At 40.2% G+C, this 15,359-nt stretch overlaps 1 protein-coding gene across 16 annotated transcripts in view; it reads right to left on the bottom strand.

Moving 5' to 3' along the window:
• Positions 1–2,275: 2,275 nt before the first annotated feature.
• PBRM1 (polybromo 1) overlaps positions 2,276–15,359 on the bottom strand; it is a 120,342-nt gene continuing 107,258 nt past the window's right edge. For 5 of the 16 annotated variants that reach the window (XM_045530020.1, XM_045530016.1, XM_045530018.1 and 2 more), the window contains 5 exons: positions 13,852–14,016; positions 10,342–10,497; positions 7,200–7,270; positions 6,871–7,087; positions 2,276–5,158 (listed from right to left, as the gene is read on the bottom strand). In XM_045530020.1, coding sequence (XP_045385976.1) covers positions 4,986–5,158; positions 6,871–7,087; positions 7,200–7,270; positions 10,342–10,497; positions 13,852–14,016 — 782 coding nt within the window. In that variant the 3' untranslated portion in view covers positions 2,276–4,985. The remainder of the gene's footprint in view (positions 5,159–6,870; positions 7,088–7,199; positions 7,271–10,341; positions 10,498–13,851; positions 14,017–15,359) is intronic. The other 11 variants (XM_045530028.1, XM_045530021.1, XM_045530022.1 and 8 more) reach the window with 3 other exon arrangements.

Below are 15,359 nucleotides of genomic sequence, written 5' to 3'. Positions count from 1 at the left end.
GGTTAGACTGCTGCATAATAAACTGCAGTATGATTCTCTCAATTATATGGCCATATTCCACATGTCCCCCCTTGCCCACTCACCGCTTCTAAATTTAGAAGTTTAATATTTCATACATAAAGAGAATACATAACACACATACACACCTTTTACAAAGAATAACAGTAAACACTAATAAAACCATTAGTCAACTTCTGTGTCTGCTGTGGGTTGATTCCCTGGCCCATCCCTCTGCCTCTACCCCAGAGAGAACCATTAGCCTGAGGTTTGTATTAGCTTTCCCTAGGGTTTTCCTCTTCATTTCTTTTTCTTTCCATTAGAGTGTTGATTTATTGAAGGACACCAAACTTTTGAAAATTAAGGACTTCTGACTTTAAGGCAAATAGACTAGCAATTATTGTATTCAATGGAAGACATATTTTCAGAGTACATTAGTTTGGATGCTATGAGTAAGAATTCATCTTTGTTAATCAAGGTGCAAGCTTTTTTTTTTTTTTTTTTTTTTGAGACAGAGTCTCGCTCTATTGCCCTGGCTAGAGTGCTGTGGCGTCAAGCTCACAGCAACCTCAAACTCCTGGGCTTAAACAATCCTTCTGCCTCAGCCTCCCGAGTAGCTGGGACTACAGACATGCGCCACCATGCCTGGCTAATTTTTTTTTTTATATATATATTTTTAGCTGTCTAGATCATTTCTATTTTTAGTAGAGACGGGGTCTTGCTCTTGCTCAGGCTGGTCTCAAACTCCTGATCTTGAGCAATCCTCCTGCCTTGGCCTCCCATAGTGCTAGGATTACAGGCATGAGCCACCGCACCGGCTAGTGCAAGCTTTTAAAGTGAAAAGAACTGCGATGCTCTTACATGCTGATTACAGAATCACAGTGCCACCTAGTGTAACACTATAAGGCAAAAATTTAAAACTACAGCACTTATTCCAGATTTTTGATGAAAACCTAATTGACATTTATTGCTAGAACTCTACTGTGATGCTGGGGAAAGAACATGAGCCTTGGAGCATCACTTTATCATCTGAATTTACAGAGAAAGTACCTAAGCCAGGCACATAATCAATGATAAATGAGGGTTATTTTTGTCCATCTAGCAGTTGTATTTTGGAAGTCTTACCTAAATCTCTGATGTTATACTTAATCTCTCTTTTGTGTGTATGTCTGAACTTCTCACACTGAGTTACTGCACTTTAAAAAATATACTTGGGCCAGGTGCAGTGGCTCATGACTTTAATCCCAGCACTTTGGGAGGCTGAGGCAGGAGGATTGCTTGAGCCCAGGAGTTGGAGGTTGCAGTGAGTATGACTGGACCACTGCACTCCAGCCTGGGCAACAGAGTTGACCTGTCTCAAAAGAAAAAAAAAATGTCGTGTGTGCACACACACACTCGGACCATGGTGTTTTCCGAAGCAACTTCTTTCCTTGTAAAGGAGTATCAGTGCTCAATCTTCACAGGTGCATTAAATTTGCAGTTTCTTGTCACATTTATGTGCAATCCACAAGACATAAATACCACAAAATACCCCAAACAGGGAAAGGAACAGTCTATTAATTTGTTTGGTTGTGAACTTTCATTCAGCTGACCTAGCATACTTCCAAACTAAAAAGGAACAGAGTAATACTTAGCAGTGTTTGTTTGCTCATAGTGTTCAGCTGGGATGTTTATATATCAATGATCGTTCAAACTATGCTCATGAGCATAGATGGCAGTACAGTCTTAAACTTTCAGGAGAACAGAGCCACAGGGATTTGCAAAGTGATGTTAGAGGAAAACAGTTGGTTGATTTTACCAACACTTTCTATTGAAAGTGTGGTTATGTTTTAAGAACTTATGAACATGTTAAAAACACATCTGTATCTTCTGGCCACAGACAAGCTATTTGAAGTGGGTGATACTGCTTTACGATAGAGGACATGCTTTCCTCACCATCTGCCCTCAGTAATGCAATGCTCTCTTCAATTTTAACTTCAACCTGCATTTCTGCCCATCCTGAGGACATGTTGGGAATTCTCTGACTGCCAGCCTGAGCAGTGTGGTGTAGGACATGTCAGGCTGCAGTCTGACTACATTTGGCATCTCTGTTAATGCAGCCTGAGCCCTGAACCAGAGGTCTGGACGCTGAGTTTCATCTCTACCTGAGGAGCTTGCTTCTTTTAAATTGGCAGCCATATCCTTGTCAGCATGAAATCAGAGCTTGCAGGAGTTAAATCTATTTGCAATTAACATCTGACACAATTTTAACAGAACAACCAAATCTGGTTAATCCAAATCACTTTGCAAACTCCATTTTTATTTGGATTAAAAAGCTTTAGATGAACAAACATATGATACATACATGTTATAAGACTAGTTACCACTTAAACCTCAGATGATGATATGATACAGAAATTAGAATAAACCAAGTTTTAATCAGGTCTGAAAACCTCCAAGCTGAAAAGTCATCAACACCAATTTGGGGATTTTACACAAATAAGTGTCCCCCCTCAATTCTTCCTCATAGGAAGGGAAGGGTGGGTTAAAAAAAACAAAGGCCTTTTAAAATCAGTTGGCTGACAAACACACTATTTTAAACCTATAGGTTTTCCCCCCATATAAACAGAATTCTCCACAGGAACTTACATTTTGAGAACATTTAGGCCATTATACTTTCTAAGCCACATTACTGTAGTTCCTAAAACTCATGAAAAAAAGATGTATAGTTTACTTGTACTTTCTTCAGTCAGGACTTTTTTTTTTTTTTTTGGCTTTTCTTATTTTGAAGATGGCTGGCCTCAAATCTTATATCCTAAATATTAACTGATATTTTCCAAGTTAATATACAGAGACATGATTCTAAAATAAATACATAGGCTTTTTTTTTTTTTTTTAAACTTAATTAGGGCCTGCCTAGTGGCACCCTGCGCCAGCTCTGCACTGCTTTCGGGAAGCCGCTGGCTGGATCTATGGTCCCTGCAGCACCTCTAGGCACTGGGAAGGAGCCTGGAGGAGAAGTGCACTGGCTTCTAATACCCCACTTGGCCCACAGTGAGGAGTTTTTAGAGGCTCCCCAAAGAAGTCTCATCCAGACCTTAAAAAGGGAGATAAAAAGAATGCATGAAATAAATAAATAATTTAACCAAAACTAAATTTCAGGTTCTTTGGTGTAATTCAAGGATGTCTAGGAACAAAATAATCTGATTGCATTACACAGTCCATGATGATTTGATGGCCCAGATAACCAGGAACTGAAGATTCATCTGATTCAGTTTAACAATAAGATACTGACACACTACTGCAATACATTTTTTAAAATTCAAAACTATTTAAAATACTTGATGAAAATTGAGATCCAGTGGTTGACTAAAGGCAATTAAGTTACAAGGGCCTCCTGTATTTAAAGTATCTAGCTATAAGAGACCTTCTTCCATTTTATACTCTTTTGCCCTCATGATTTAGTAAGTACAGTAATTAAACATCTGGGCACTGATTCATAGCAGATTAAAAGGAAAAAAGTATCTTCTGAGAGTCACTCTCAATTCACAAACAGCAGTGGAAGCTCCACCAGCACGGCAACTACCTGTTACAGTAAAGCAGTTTTCAAAAACATACTGTCAAATGAAATAATGTTCCATGTTTGTTGCTTCCTACTGTGTGAACATCATACACTGCCTCCAAATGTTGACTTTAGGGTCATATAAGAAAGAAAGGGTCACCAAACCCAAGTGTTTGGGATCTGTAATGGTCTTTTTGGTGAGCATATTCTTAAATTATGGTTTCCCTTCTCCTATAATTCAAAAGCACAAGCTAAATTTAAAAAATATTTTAGAAAGTATTGAATTTCTGATTGAGAATTACAACCCTAAAACTTAGAAGAAAAAAAAAATGTCACATCTGATAATGAAAAAATAAAGAATACTAAAACATTTGCATATGCAGGCAATCTACCCTTTCACAATTATGCTTATGATGCAGCTCACATCTAGTTACACACTCCCTTCCCTATGTTAGGTCAGGTATTATGTTTAAAAATAAATCAGCTCCATACACACCTTAATGCTTTCTTAAAGATGAACTTCAATGTTTTCCAATGAAACAGATTTAAAACTTTATATCATCTAACATGTATAGGCATAAATTGTGAATTCATTATGAACAGATCAAAAGTACCCTTAAACTTACCTTTAGGACTAAATACAATTCAAGGTGGTTGTACACATGTTCTGCAAAAATCACTGACAGCAAAGATGTCTAACTCAACACAAGAAAAAAATGCTTTTTCCCTCTTAGTGTCCAGGAGGTACACTAGCTGCAGACAGATGCACAGCACTGATTACAGATTTCTGTAGTGAGCCTCTGCGTTAACAGAGCAAATGTGCCATGTCTGTCAAACATCGATAACCTAAATAACCACTTTTCAAAAAAAGCACTTCACTTCACCTGTAAGAATCAGCTTTTGTGGAAAGTGGCTTAAGATATTCAGGCACATGAAACAAACACAAGTACACTCCCTGTCTGATGTAAACTAGGACCAACTTCACATTTCATTATCAACTTAAACTAATCTGTAAACTCTTTTTTGTGTGTGTGTGTGTGTTTTTTTTTTCATTTTGTTTGTTCTTTTATAAAAACAAAAACCCCCAAAACAAAAAAACAAAACACAAAAACCCCAAGCCAAGACAAAACCTTTGATGGTTTCAGTTCCATGGCAACAAGTAAAAAGATAAAACTCCAAGTCCACATATATAACCAATTATGAAACTGGTTTTAAACGAAGGAAACATATGCAAAAAAATCTTTGTGTATTTGATAAAGTCAACTTAATATAACAAAAACAAATTGAAATAGCTTATTAAAAGTGTCCTTATATAAAAATGGCCTTGTGATGTACAGTAAAATGCAATAAAAATTATCATCCTGTGTTCCTTCCCCCCACCCCCAGTAACTAAAATGGCTACTGTTCCACAACTCTTTATGCTTCTATAAAAGAAACAATGATGTGATTAAATGTTTTCTAGGTTGTATGCTTGGCGAATGTTGAGGGTATCTCGGAGCATCAAATCCCGAAGGCGCCAGAGGGCATCTGCCATAGTAGTGTGGGCCCCTTTACTTTTTAGCCAATGAGAGGGTAGGCGGCTCTCCTGTTCTTTTGACAAATGGACGTCACGTCTTCGAGCTGAAAATTAAAGTGCAGACAGAGAAACAGAAATTGGAATTTTTTTTTTTTTTTGAGACAGGGTCTTCCTCTGGCACCTAGGCTAGTGCAGTGGTAGCATGATCATAAGTCATTGGAACCTCAAATTCCTGGGCTCAAGCAATCCTCTCACCTCAGCCTCCTGAATAGCTGGGACTAAGGTGTGTGCTACAATGCCCGGCTAATTTTTTAAATTATTTTTTGTAGGGACGGGGTCTTGCTATGTTGCTCAGGCTGGTCTCAAACTCCTGGCCTCAAGCGATCCTCCCACCCTGGCCTCCCAAAGTGCTGGGATTACAGGCATGAGTCACTGCATCTGGCCCGGAAATTGGAATTTTAAGGTGAAAAAATTTCCCTTAGTTCTAAGGTCTGACAGACTTATGAAGTCATAAAGCATTTAATATTCATTAAATATTATGGATTTTAACTACAGAATATTTCCAAACAAATTTTTATATCATTTTATTAGGCATTAAAAATATAATAATTTTTTTTTCTTTTTTGAGACAGAGTCTCACTCTGTTACCCTGGGCAGAGTGCAGTGGTGTCACCACAGCTCACAGCAACCTCAAATTCCTGGGCTCAAGTGATCCTTCTGCCTTAGCTCCTGAGTAGCTGGGACTACAGGTGCTTACCACTATGCCTGGCTAATTTTTTCTATTTTTGGTGGAGATGGGGTATTGCTCTTGTTCAGGCTGGTCTCGAATTCCAGACCTCAAGTGATCCTCCTGCTTTGGCCTCGTAGAGCACTAGGATTATAGGGGTGAGCCACTGCCCTCGGCCAAATTTTTTTTTTTTTTGAGACAGGGTCTCACTCTGTTGCCTGACAGTGCAGTGGCATTATCATAGTTCACTATAACCTCAAAGTCTTAGTAGGCTCAAGCAATCCTCCTGCCTCAGCCTCCTGAGTGGCTAGGACTACAGGTGCATAGCACCATGACTGGCTAATTTTTCTGTTTTTTTGTAGAGATGGGATCTTGCTATATTGCCAAGGCTGGTCTCAAACTCCTGGCCTCAAGCAATCCTCCTGCCTCCCAAAGTGCTAGGATTATAGGTATGAGCCACCATGCCTGGCCTGATCATTAATATTTTTTATAAGCACCCTTGATATTTAATAATTACTTCAGTATTAAAAAAAATGTCTAAAAATGTAAACATGAAGAAAGGGAAAACATACCTACTACTCACAAGAAATAAAGTGATCAAATTTTGTTTAGAAATGAAGAACAAGTAGAAACTTACTAATTTTTCTACAGAAACTAGGCATGTTACTTCAGTATGTACTGAAAATACATTAAGTCTGTTGAACTAAATTACTTGATAGGTTAATAGAAACATGCTTTCTCACATTTTTCTTTTTATTAAATTGAGATGAAATAATTTTTAGTTTACTCAAATGCATCTATACTAATACCCAAATGACTGAAAAATAATTGAAAAAAATTCAGAATATACCGAAAAAGATGGCAGTGATGTTTACGACAAACTTACCATTGAAATTTGCCAAAAAATCCATTTTCAGTGTGTGATGTTAACATGCAAAGAAACTCCAAACTATTCTATGAAATATATGATTTATTTAATTGTATAGGAAAAAGAGATGTTTATTATACAATACAATCTGCCAATAGCAGCAAGAGGCCTTTGAGGAAGTATGTATTTCACAAAGGCTCATTTAGAAAGACTCTCCTTACCTGCCAGCGTCTGATCCCACTTGCTAATGCTGGTGGATTCAGCACTGAGTCCTTCAATGTATTTCAGGTAGGCCTCTGAGTGGAGAAGTCGCTGGGTCTTTGGTGGGGGAGCCACAAACATGGGTGTTGTTGGCTGCTGTATGACAGGGGGGCCGGCTGGATGTGGGCCAGGATATGGAGGTGGTGCCTGCTGTCCTGGAGGCCCCAAAACTCCCACCTGAAAGAGCATGGGACCACATGGTAAGGCAAAAAGTTACTCTGCACATGTTCTGAGAAGGAAGATGAGTAAAATGCTGTCAAGTCCCAGAAAATCAAACTGGGAGGCTCACCTGTTGTCCATATGGACTTCCACCTGGTGCTGGAGTCCCTACCATAGGGGCTACTCCTTGGTTCATCACACCTATAATTCAGAATGCAATGGCACAATTAGAGGCTCTGGGTTGAGATGACTGAAAAAGTACTGTTTGATTAGAAATGATGCCATTTATAATGCAAACCTATGTACCTCTGTCCTTGACTTGAGTCTCTGTGGCTAGGAATCCTAAGCACCCAAAATAGGATTCAAATAGAAAATTCTTTTGTTTCTAGGTACTTCAAGTACAATGCTAGTACAACTTGTCAGATGTACATCAATTACTCATGGCTTAGAAATGATTTGAATCCTGCATAAAATTCTAGTATTTCCCTAGGTAAAACCTATAGTCAGAATACACCTCTATTTTCAAAGTACTTTCTTTCTCTTACAACTGGAGTATCTTTCTTGTACAACTGAAGCCTGTGTTTAATTCCAGCAGGAATGGCATTGGAATCAGGCTCAGCACTAAGTAATATGCTAGGAGGGACACAAGGGATGAGGCTGTGGAAGTGCACAGTTAAATGACATTTGTGAATGCTGGAAGCACAGCCTTGCTGTGCCCTCACAGACCACCAGTACCTGGTTCTAAGTGGAGTCACTAGCGTTGGCAGAGAGAGGACATTTCCATCTGAGAGAGCCGCACTCTGAAAAGGGATCATCTGGAAGTGGAGTAGCCTTGTTGCTATCACTTCAGATGCAAAATGACAAAGAGAAAGGCTTCATGGCTTTACTATATTTGTACTATGTCTCTGGTGGTAATTTTGTAAACTTCCCTTGGTGAATGCTCACGAGCAATTGTTGTCTCACAGGCACCAGTAGATAATAATGAGATATCCTAAATTTAGTGTCCAAAGCTATTTTTATCTCAGGGCCAAACAATGGCTATTCCAATAAAACAGAAATAGACAAGGGACCCAGTTCATTAAAAACTAACAAGCCACAACCAAAACTGTGGTGAGTTATTCTTTAAAGTTTAAACAAGCCCCACTGCTCGTAGAAGGATCAAAAAGAGGTAATTCTATAGTCTATAGTTCCTCTGGATTAAAAATGCTGATATTTTTACCATGCAGAAGCAGCTCATTATTCTAAGGTTCAGAATATACCATGAACTTGCATGTCATCCGTGTGCTGGGACCATGTTAATCGTATGTGCTGCCAAAGCCAGCACTAAAGTTTAGAATTGGTAAATGCCACTTCCAGGAAGTATCAGACATCCTCTTATTTGTTAGAGAGAAAATAAATAATAAAGCTTCTGTTTAAAAAGCAGGGATTTTTATTTCCCAAGTACCCAGTATACCTGGATCACCACAGTAGGATCCTGATAATTATTCAGGGATGAGGAGATTGTGCTAAGCTGCTGCTCCAGCATCATGTTAACCCGTCCCCCTCCCACCCAGGACACTTACCCACCTTAGACTCCACAACACAGTGTGGCTCCCTAAGCTGCCTATATCATTGCTTTGGAGGGCAACACAAACAAATCAGCAACCCCCTCTACTTCCTCTATTTACAAATGCCATGCCAGGGGCAGGCCAGTGAGAAGAGTCACCAGAAAAGCTCACTGAATCCTCTGCTCCCCAAAGCCTGCTTAGACATGTGCATGTGCGAACACTAAGAGGGGTTCTTTCCTATCTTCCTGACTACAACCAGATGTGTTGTACTTCCTTCAAATTCAATTCAGAATCTCAAGAAGGGGAATGGAAGATAGCTACATCCTAACACCCACCAAAAGACATCTGCTATCTAGAGGGTACTGGCCTTAGACATGGTTCCCACTGAGTACTACATGTACCTAGAAGGTGTCATCTCCAGCATGGTCTTAGAGACTCAATAAGATACCAAGTCTACTTGCCACATGAGAACACTTATTTTATGATTGACTCCTGCTGCAATAGCAACTCACACACAGACTACAATTTCTACAATGAAGTATCCACCCCCATAAACATTTCCTCCTTTGGGAAACATTTGGAGCAAATGCTTCTATGGAGTGATGGCCATACTCTAAGCAACACTCACAAAGAGTGTGGCTGGAGGCTCCAGAATAAGCCACCAGGTTTGCTCACCCTGCACACAGCTAGGTCCACCCTCTGAAGCATCCTTTGCAAAACCCTATCATTGGTAGGTCCAACACAGATGTAAGCAAATCTATCAAGTTTCCATGCGCATATTATCTGGGTTGGGCCCTTAGCTGATGTTTCAATGCTATTCCAAGTCATCTCAATGTCACATTCCCTCCAACTAGATTATAGCTAAGAGTTCTTTTGCATATGATGGCAATTAACATGGAAACTTGTGATATTCCTTTCATTTAAGTTTTCTTTAAAATAACTTTTCAGCTTGCTAATTTATTATAAAGTGAAACTGAATGTAGCTATTTCTGGACTCCATTTATATATTTCTATACAAAAGAACTTCTGAGCTTTTGTTGACAGACAAACCCGTGTCTATAGCTAGGAGGGTAGGCTAAGCTGTTCTTTAAAATGTTATGTCATGCTTTTTAGGGGACTCACAGAAAACTAATTCAGTGCAAATTCATTCTCTCCCTCCTTTGTTCAAATTAGACTGAGCAAAGGATTTCTGAAGAGTTCTACCTTAGCAACTTTGCAATCTCATAGAAGGGCTGTTTGAGGAGGAGGAGGAAGAGGAGGGGGAGATGGAACAGAGGCTCTATACAGAAAACCTTGTGAGATAAGAATTGCACTGAAGGAAGAAATACACTCAGGAGCAAAAAGTATTTTTATATGTGACTCTAAACTAGTAATTTGGGAAACTATTCACCGACAAGAAGGCATGGCCTTCTAGGCTGTTGGCTTTTGAAGCACATGTCAAACTACTTGAGTGATTACACAAGATGCCTCTTGCCCCTTGGTCTGCTGAGTCTGGCCCCTGCCATGTGTCCTGTGCTGCTGCCAGGCAGTCAGCTGCACAAAGGCACAGTGCTGGACCACCTGCTCAACACACAGGACAGGCCCTGCTGCTGACAACCCTGGGATTCTCAGTGAGGGAAGGCCTGGCCATAATGGGCAGCAGGTGCCTCCTGGAACAACTGGCTGAGGGAGGAAAAAGAGAACATGAAGATGACATTAATGAGTGAATGAGGATGAAGTTCTTACCCGGTGGTGGGATGCCCGGGAGGCCGGACACACCTGGCGGAAGATGGTGGGGTGGAGGCCCCCCAGGGTGAAGTGGCTGCATGCTGCCCATGCTAACAAGGCCATCAACTGGGCCCTGCAAAGGTGGAAGGCCTGGCGGATAGCCACCCATCATGCCTTGAAGGACACAACAAATTTCAGACATGCATCATTAACATGCAACATGAGCTAAGTAATAACAACCCTCCCACATGCACTACCAATGAATAAAGCGCCCTTAGTACTGCATGATATAACGGCAATTAGTGCAATTATTTTGTTGCAATAATGAACAAAATAAAAAGTTACCAATATGAAATCCAACATTTGGATGAATTAGTACTTAGTATATTATATTATCTGTAGTTATTGTTCCTGGGATAAATATACTGCATGTTTTCAGTTAAATAACAATAAAAAGTTCTAATAACAGCCTTCCCAAGGTCATGATTACTGCAAGCTGTTCAAACGAGTGAGCAGTTCTGCCGACTGCAATTCTAATTGAATAACATAAACACCATCATTCCACTCTGCTCACGTTCATATGCCTATCATGGGTACACATGAGGGGAAACCGGAATGGAGGGAAATGAGGCGCATAGTCCTGATCACAAAGCATGGTTCTCCAGCTTGGGGGCAAAATTTTTTCAAGGCTTCTATATCTGTTCCTCCTCCCTTCTAGCCCCACCAACCCACTGCTGGTTAAAAGAATGGGTTGTGCTGGGGAGTAGCTTCAAAGAGCCATAGCAGCGAATGTTTCATCTTTCAATCTCAAAATGTGATAAAATAAAGATAAAACCTGAACCCTTCCAAGCCAACCAAAGCTCAGGTTGCTTAGGAGCCTACATACAGACCTTAAGGAGGAACAGCTGGAGAATCAGGCTCTGCTGACATGAGAAGAGGCCAATTGTCACCACTGTCTCCAAGCTCACAAATGTCCTCAGATAAACCTTCAGTTAACAGGGAGCATTTTAATTGAAGTAAAAAATTTCTCTGCACAGAGGCTTTTTTCTCTTTATTTTCAAAGTGCACCTTCACATAACAAAATATTATTTGCTGGCTAGGGAAAAGTTTCAGCAAACAAGTATTTTTGGCAAAAGGAATGAAAGAAAGAAAATAATTTCAAAATGTCAAGGACTCACCTATCAAAAGACCTTTAAAACCACATGGCATTTTTTTAAAAAAGAAAAACTTCATTTTTCTGAGATTTGTAATGATCACGATGAACAAGAACACAAAGCTCTCCCCAAAATGCAGTCACCTTTGGTCACAGCTCCTCAAAAAGGGAGGATTGAGGGACTGGTGCCAAACCTTATTTTTATAAAATACTCTTTGTAGAAGAGAGGGGTTCTGGGAAACAGTGGAAAACTCCAGACTCTGAAAATTTTACTCTTTGACTTTCCCTGAAGAATTATGTGAAAGGTATTTATTTACAAAGGTTTAGTCTTTTAAAGCTATGAAATTATTGGAAATTTTGAGATCGATTCACCCTACTTCACTAGTCATATCTAAGCTGACTGAAACACTTACAGTTATATAAACCAATATAACAATTTTAAATGGTCATATCTTTATACATGAAATAGGATTATAAGTTTCATTTTTTAAAATGAGAGTTCAGAGTAAAAACTACTTATGAACAGACACCATCATCTTAACCATGAGGAGATGCAATGCTACCATACTGCCTTTTAACCATACCACCAGTTATAGCTTTTAGGGCTAAGTAGGTAGGAAATTTAAAGATGTTAGGAGGCTTTGCTTTCAATTACAAAAGCCCATCTGAACGCAGCCTTCATGGGCTGTGGTTGAAGAAATTATTAAGAACTGAAAGACATGACACTTGTCTTCATTAAACTGTACTTTGGCATTTATTATCCCAGTCACATGTGTTCAAATGAGCTTCAATGCTTGTAAGCAAAGCTGGTTTCAGACAGCAACAAGGCTAAGACTCAGGCCCTAAGCAACCTGTAAGACCATGAAAAATCATCCTCTTAGCTGCAAAGTTCCCACTGAGGATGAAAGACTGGTTATTGTAGAGAATGCTTGCCCTTCACTCCCATGGCCCAGAAGTCTGGCCAGTACAACCTTAATAATGGAGCAGGGGCTTTCTAGAGGGCTGACCCTCCTCATCCATACAGCTCTATGTTATTCCCCAACAGGGAGCTAAAATGCTGCAGCTGCTGTTTTTTAAATGTTTTTAGCTGTTTGTATTCATTTTGTTAATGTGTTCCTGGGTTTTGAAGTCAAGGGCATAGTGCCGCAATATCACATGTCAAATAGAACAAAACAGGATGTCAATGAGGGAATTCTAACTTTCAAAGTCCCCATGTTCAAGGCCTGATTTCTAAAAACCTCTGGAACCCCATTAACCAAAATGGGCCATGGAATAGAGCAGGCGATTATGAGATTTGTTAGATCACCATCAGTTACACTGAAAGTTCTGAAAGCCATGATTTAGATGTGCTTTGGCGAGTGCAACTGCTGAGTTCAGCGACAGTGCATTTGAGAACTTGCCATCACAAAAGTTAGGAGCGACAATGGAAAAGTTATCCTATGCTACTCTTCCTTAAAAAGCAAAAACAAAAACAGCAAAATCAAAAACAGCATCCCAACGAGCCTGCCTTGAACAAACACTGTCTTGGACTCCCTAGGAAAGAGGTCAGATTGCTTGCTTAAGAAGAAACACAGGTGGCTTGTACAGACCTCACCAGGCTCAGAGAGATCTCAAAGGAGGAGCCCGAGAGGTGGTCTGCAGGCTTCTCACTGGAGACATGTCAGACAAGTATATTCAAATCAAGAAGAGTCAAATTTGCTATGGCTACCAGAACCAGAGACAACACACACAAGCAAACCACATTCATCATTTTTTTTTTTTAAATATGTGACTGGGATACTAACAGAAAATGCAGTTTAATGTAATTAAATAGAAAAGCATTACAGAGTGGGCACAATGAATTGAATAAGGACTTTGTATTCTAATATTTAGCAGTCATGCACATTGGTGACCAAGAAAGGATTTACAATTCGTTGTCAAAAAGTCCTTTGAAATGGTCAGTCTTTTAAGGATGGCTGCAGCAGAACAAGGCAAACTGAATACTGGAATGAGACGGGAAAATCTATACCACCTAAAGACTGGTTCTGTGTTTTCTCTTGGGAATTCCTCTAGAACAGAATTCAGGGTCTATTTATATTTTCTGCTATAGCACTCTATCAAGAGTAGTCTGGGGTGGAAAACATCACCAGACCATGCCCACAGCCAGGGAGCAGCTCTTCCCTACCAGTTCCCAGGGTTGGGCCCAGGGCCCATTTCTAGGGCAGAAAGGAGGCATTGCCCATATGGGAAAGGCAATATAGGACGACATGGATGACTTCAGACTTTGAATCTGTCATGAGAAAAGGCTATAGACTGTGGCCTACTCCTCATTGGAGAAAAAAAAAATGAAGGAATTTCTTAAAGTGGAAAAAAATGGTCTTAGCTCCTGTTTTTACCTGCAACAGGTGTCAACTGCTGATTGAGCATCCCCATTGGTGTTGGTGGTGGCACCACCCCCATGAGAGCCCCCACAGGGGTGCCTGCTCGGGGAGAAGCACTCGGCTGCTGTTGCTGTGCTGCTCGCTCTCTCTCCTGCTGCTCAGCAACTTTAGCTGCCCGCTCTGTAAAGGCATTTCAGATTTTCAATTCTGTTTTTAACCCAGGAATTCAAAATACCATCCATTGCATTCAACAGGACTAGTAAAAACACAGGCAACAGTTCTGTCTCAATGGAAGGAACAGTAGATGACTAGTCTCAACACAGGAGAAGTCGGGCCGATTTCACTTGGTAACCTAGAGTCCAGCTCTCCTATCCCATCTTGAGAACTGGTCTGCAAAGATTTCAAGAATGTTAAGACTGCAACACACATTCAGAAAGCACAGGTTTTATTTAAACACGTCACCAGCATAACCACCATGGTTAATCTCACGAGGCACCCTGAAGATGAGAAGCGCTACCATTATTCTAGTATTAATAGCATTACAGATTATTTATAATTTCAACATGAAGCAATTCCATGGCCCATTATAATTTTTGGTACAATTGTTACTTACTATATTTCCTGATTCTTTGTACCCAATTTTACTAAGATTTGAGGACTCATCATTAGTGTCATGGGATTTAGCAGCTGAAGAAAATTAACTCTGTAAGGGAAAAGTAGCTTACTGCCTCCTCCACAAGGTTTTAGGGAAAGTAAACACTAATTTCTATGTTCTAGTGAAGCAAAGAGGTCATGTTTAATAAATCTCAAGGAAAAAAAATGCATTATACTCGTACTCCAGGTTACAATCATCAGAAGCAGGGAATTATATATACACATATGTAGCAGTGGACAGTATACTGAAAGAACCAGGTTGCCTGAAGCTGAGCAGTTCAATACTGACCATAGATCATCCTAAATCAGTGAAAATTCCAGAATCCACCTTATTTCATCCAAAATACAAGAAGGGAATTTGCTGTGGTAGTTCTGGGCTGCAGAACATCCTGCTACCCCTCACCTCCCCCATTCCCTTGAGCTACCCTGCCTGAATCCCCAGAGCAAGCAGCCTCAATGAACATATTCCCAGTCTTTTTGGGAGCCAGCAGTCTGGACCTTTACTGGAGAACTCTAGAAACACTGTATTCCCCAAACTCCAACCATATAGGGTTTCTTCTGCTTCACCATTCATAAACAGGAAATCCCCCCACTCTTCACATGGGCAAATGGAGGCTGGAAGACAGGTAGTAACTTGTCTAAGGATACAGAGAGAACCAGCAACCTGTGGCCCTAACTACTAATATGATACTCTAACTGCCACACATTAACCCTCCAACATGGAATTCAAGAGACTACCACTGATCTGAGGAGGGGGAAATAGCTTAAGGTCACATGGCTTTAAAAAGAATCAAGAAGCAACAGCTCCAGTCCTCCTTTAGTGTAAGAGTATGAAAGTCAAGCAAGTCAAAGGCCCCTTGGCTGTGACA

This window comes from Lemur catta, chromosome 18 (genome assembly GCF_020740605.2).
Source record: "Lemur catta isolate mLemCat1 chromosome 18, mLemCat1.pri, whole genome shotgun sequence".
Taxonomy (NCBI): Eukaryota; Metazoa; Chordata; class Mammalia; order Primates; family Lemuridae; genus Lemur; species Lemur catta.
The sequence above is the reverse complement of the archived record's forward strand: the minus strand, read 5'-3'. Positions and strand labels throughout refer to the sequence as shown.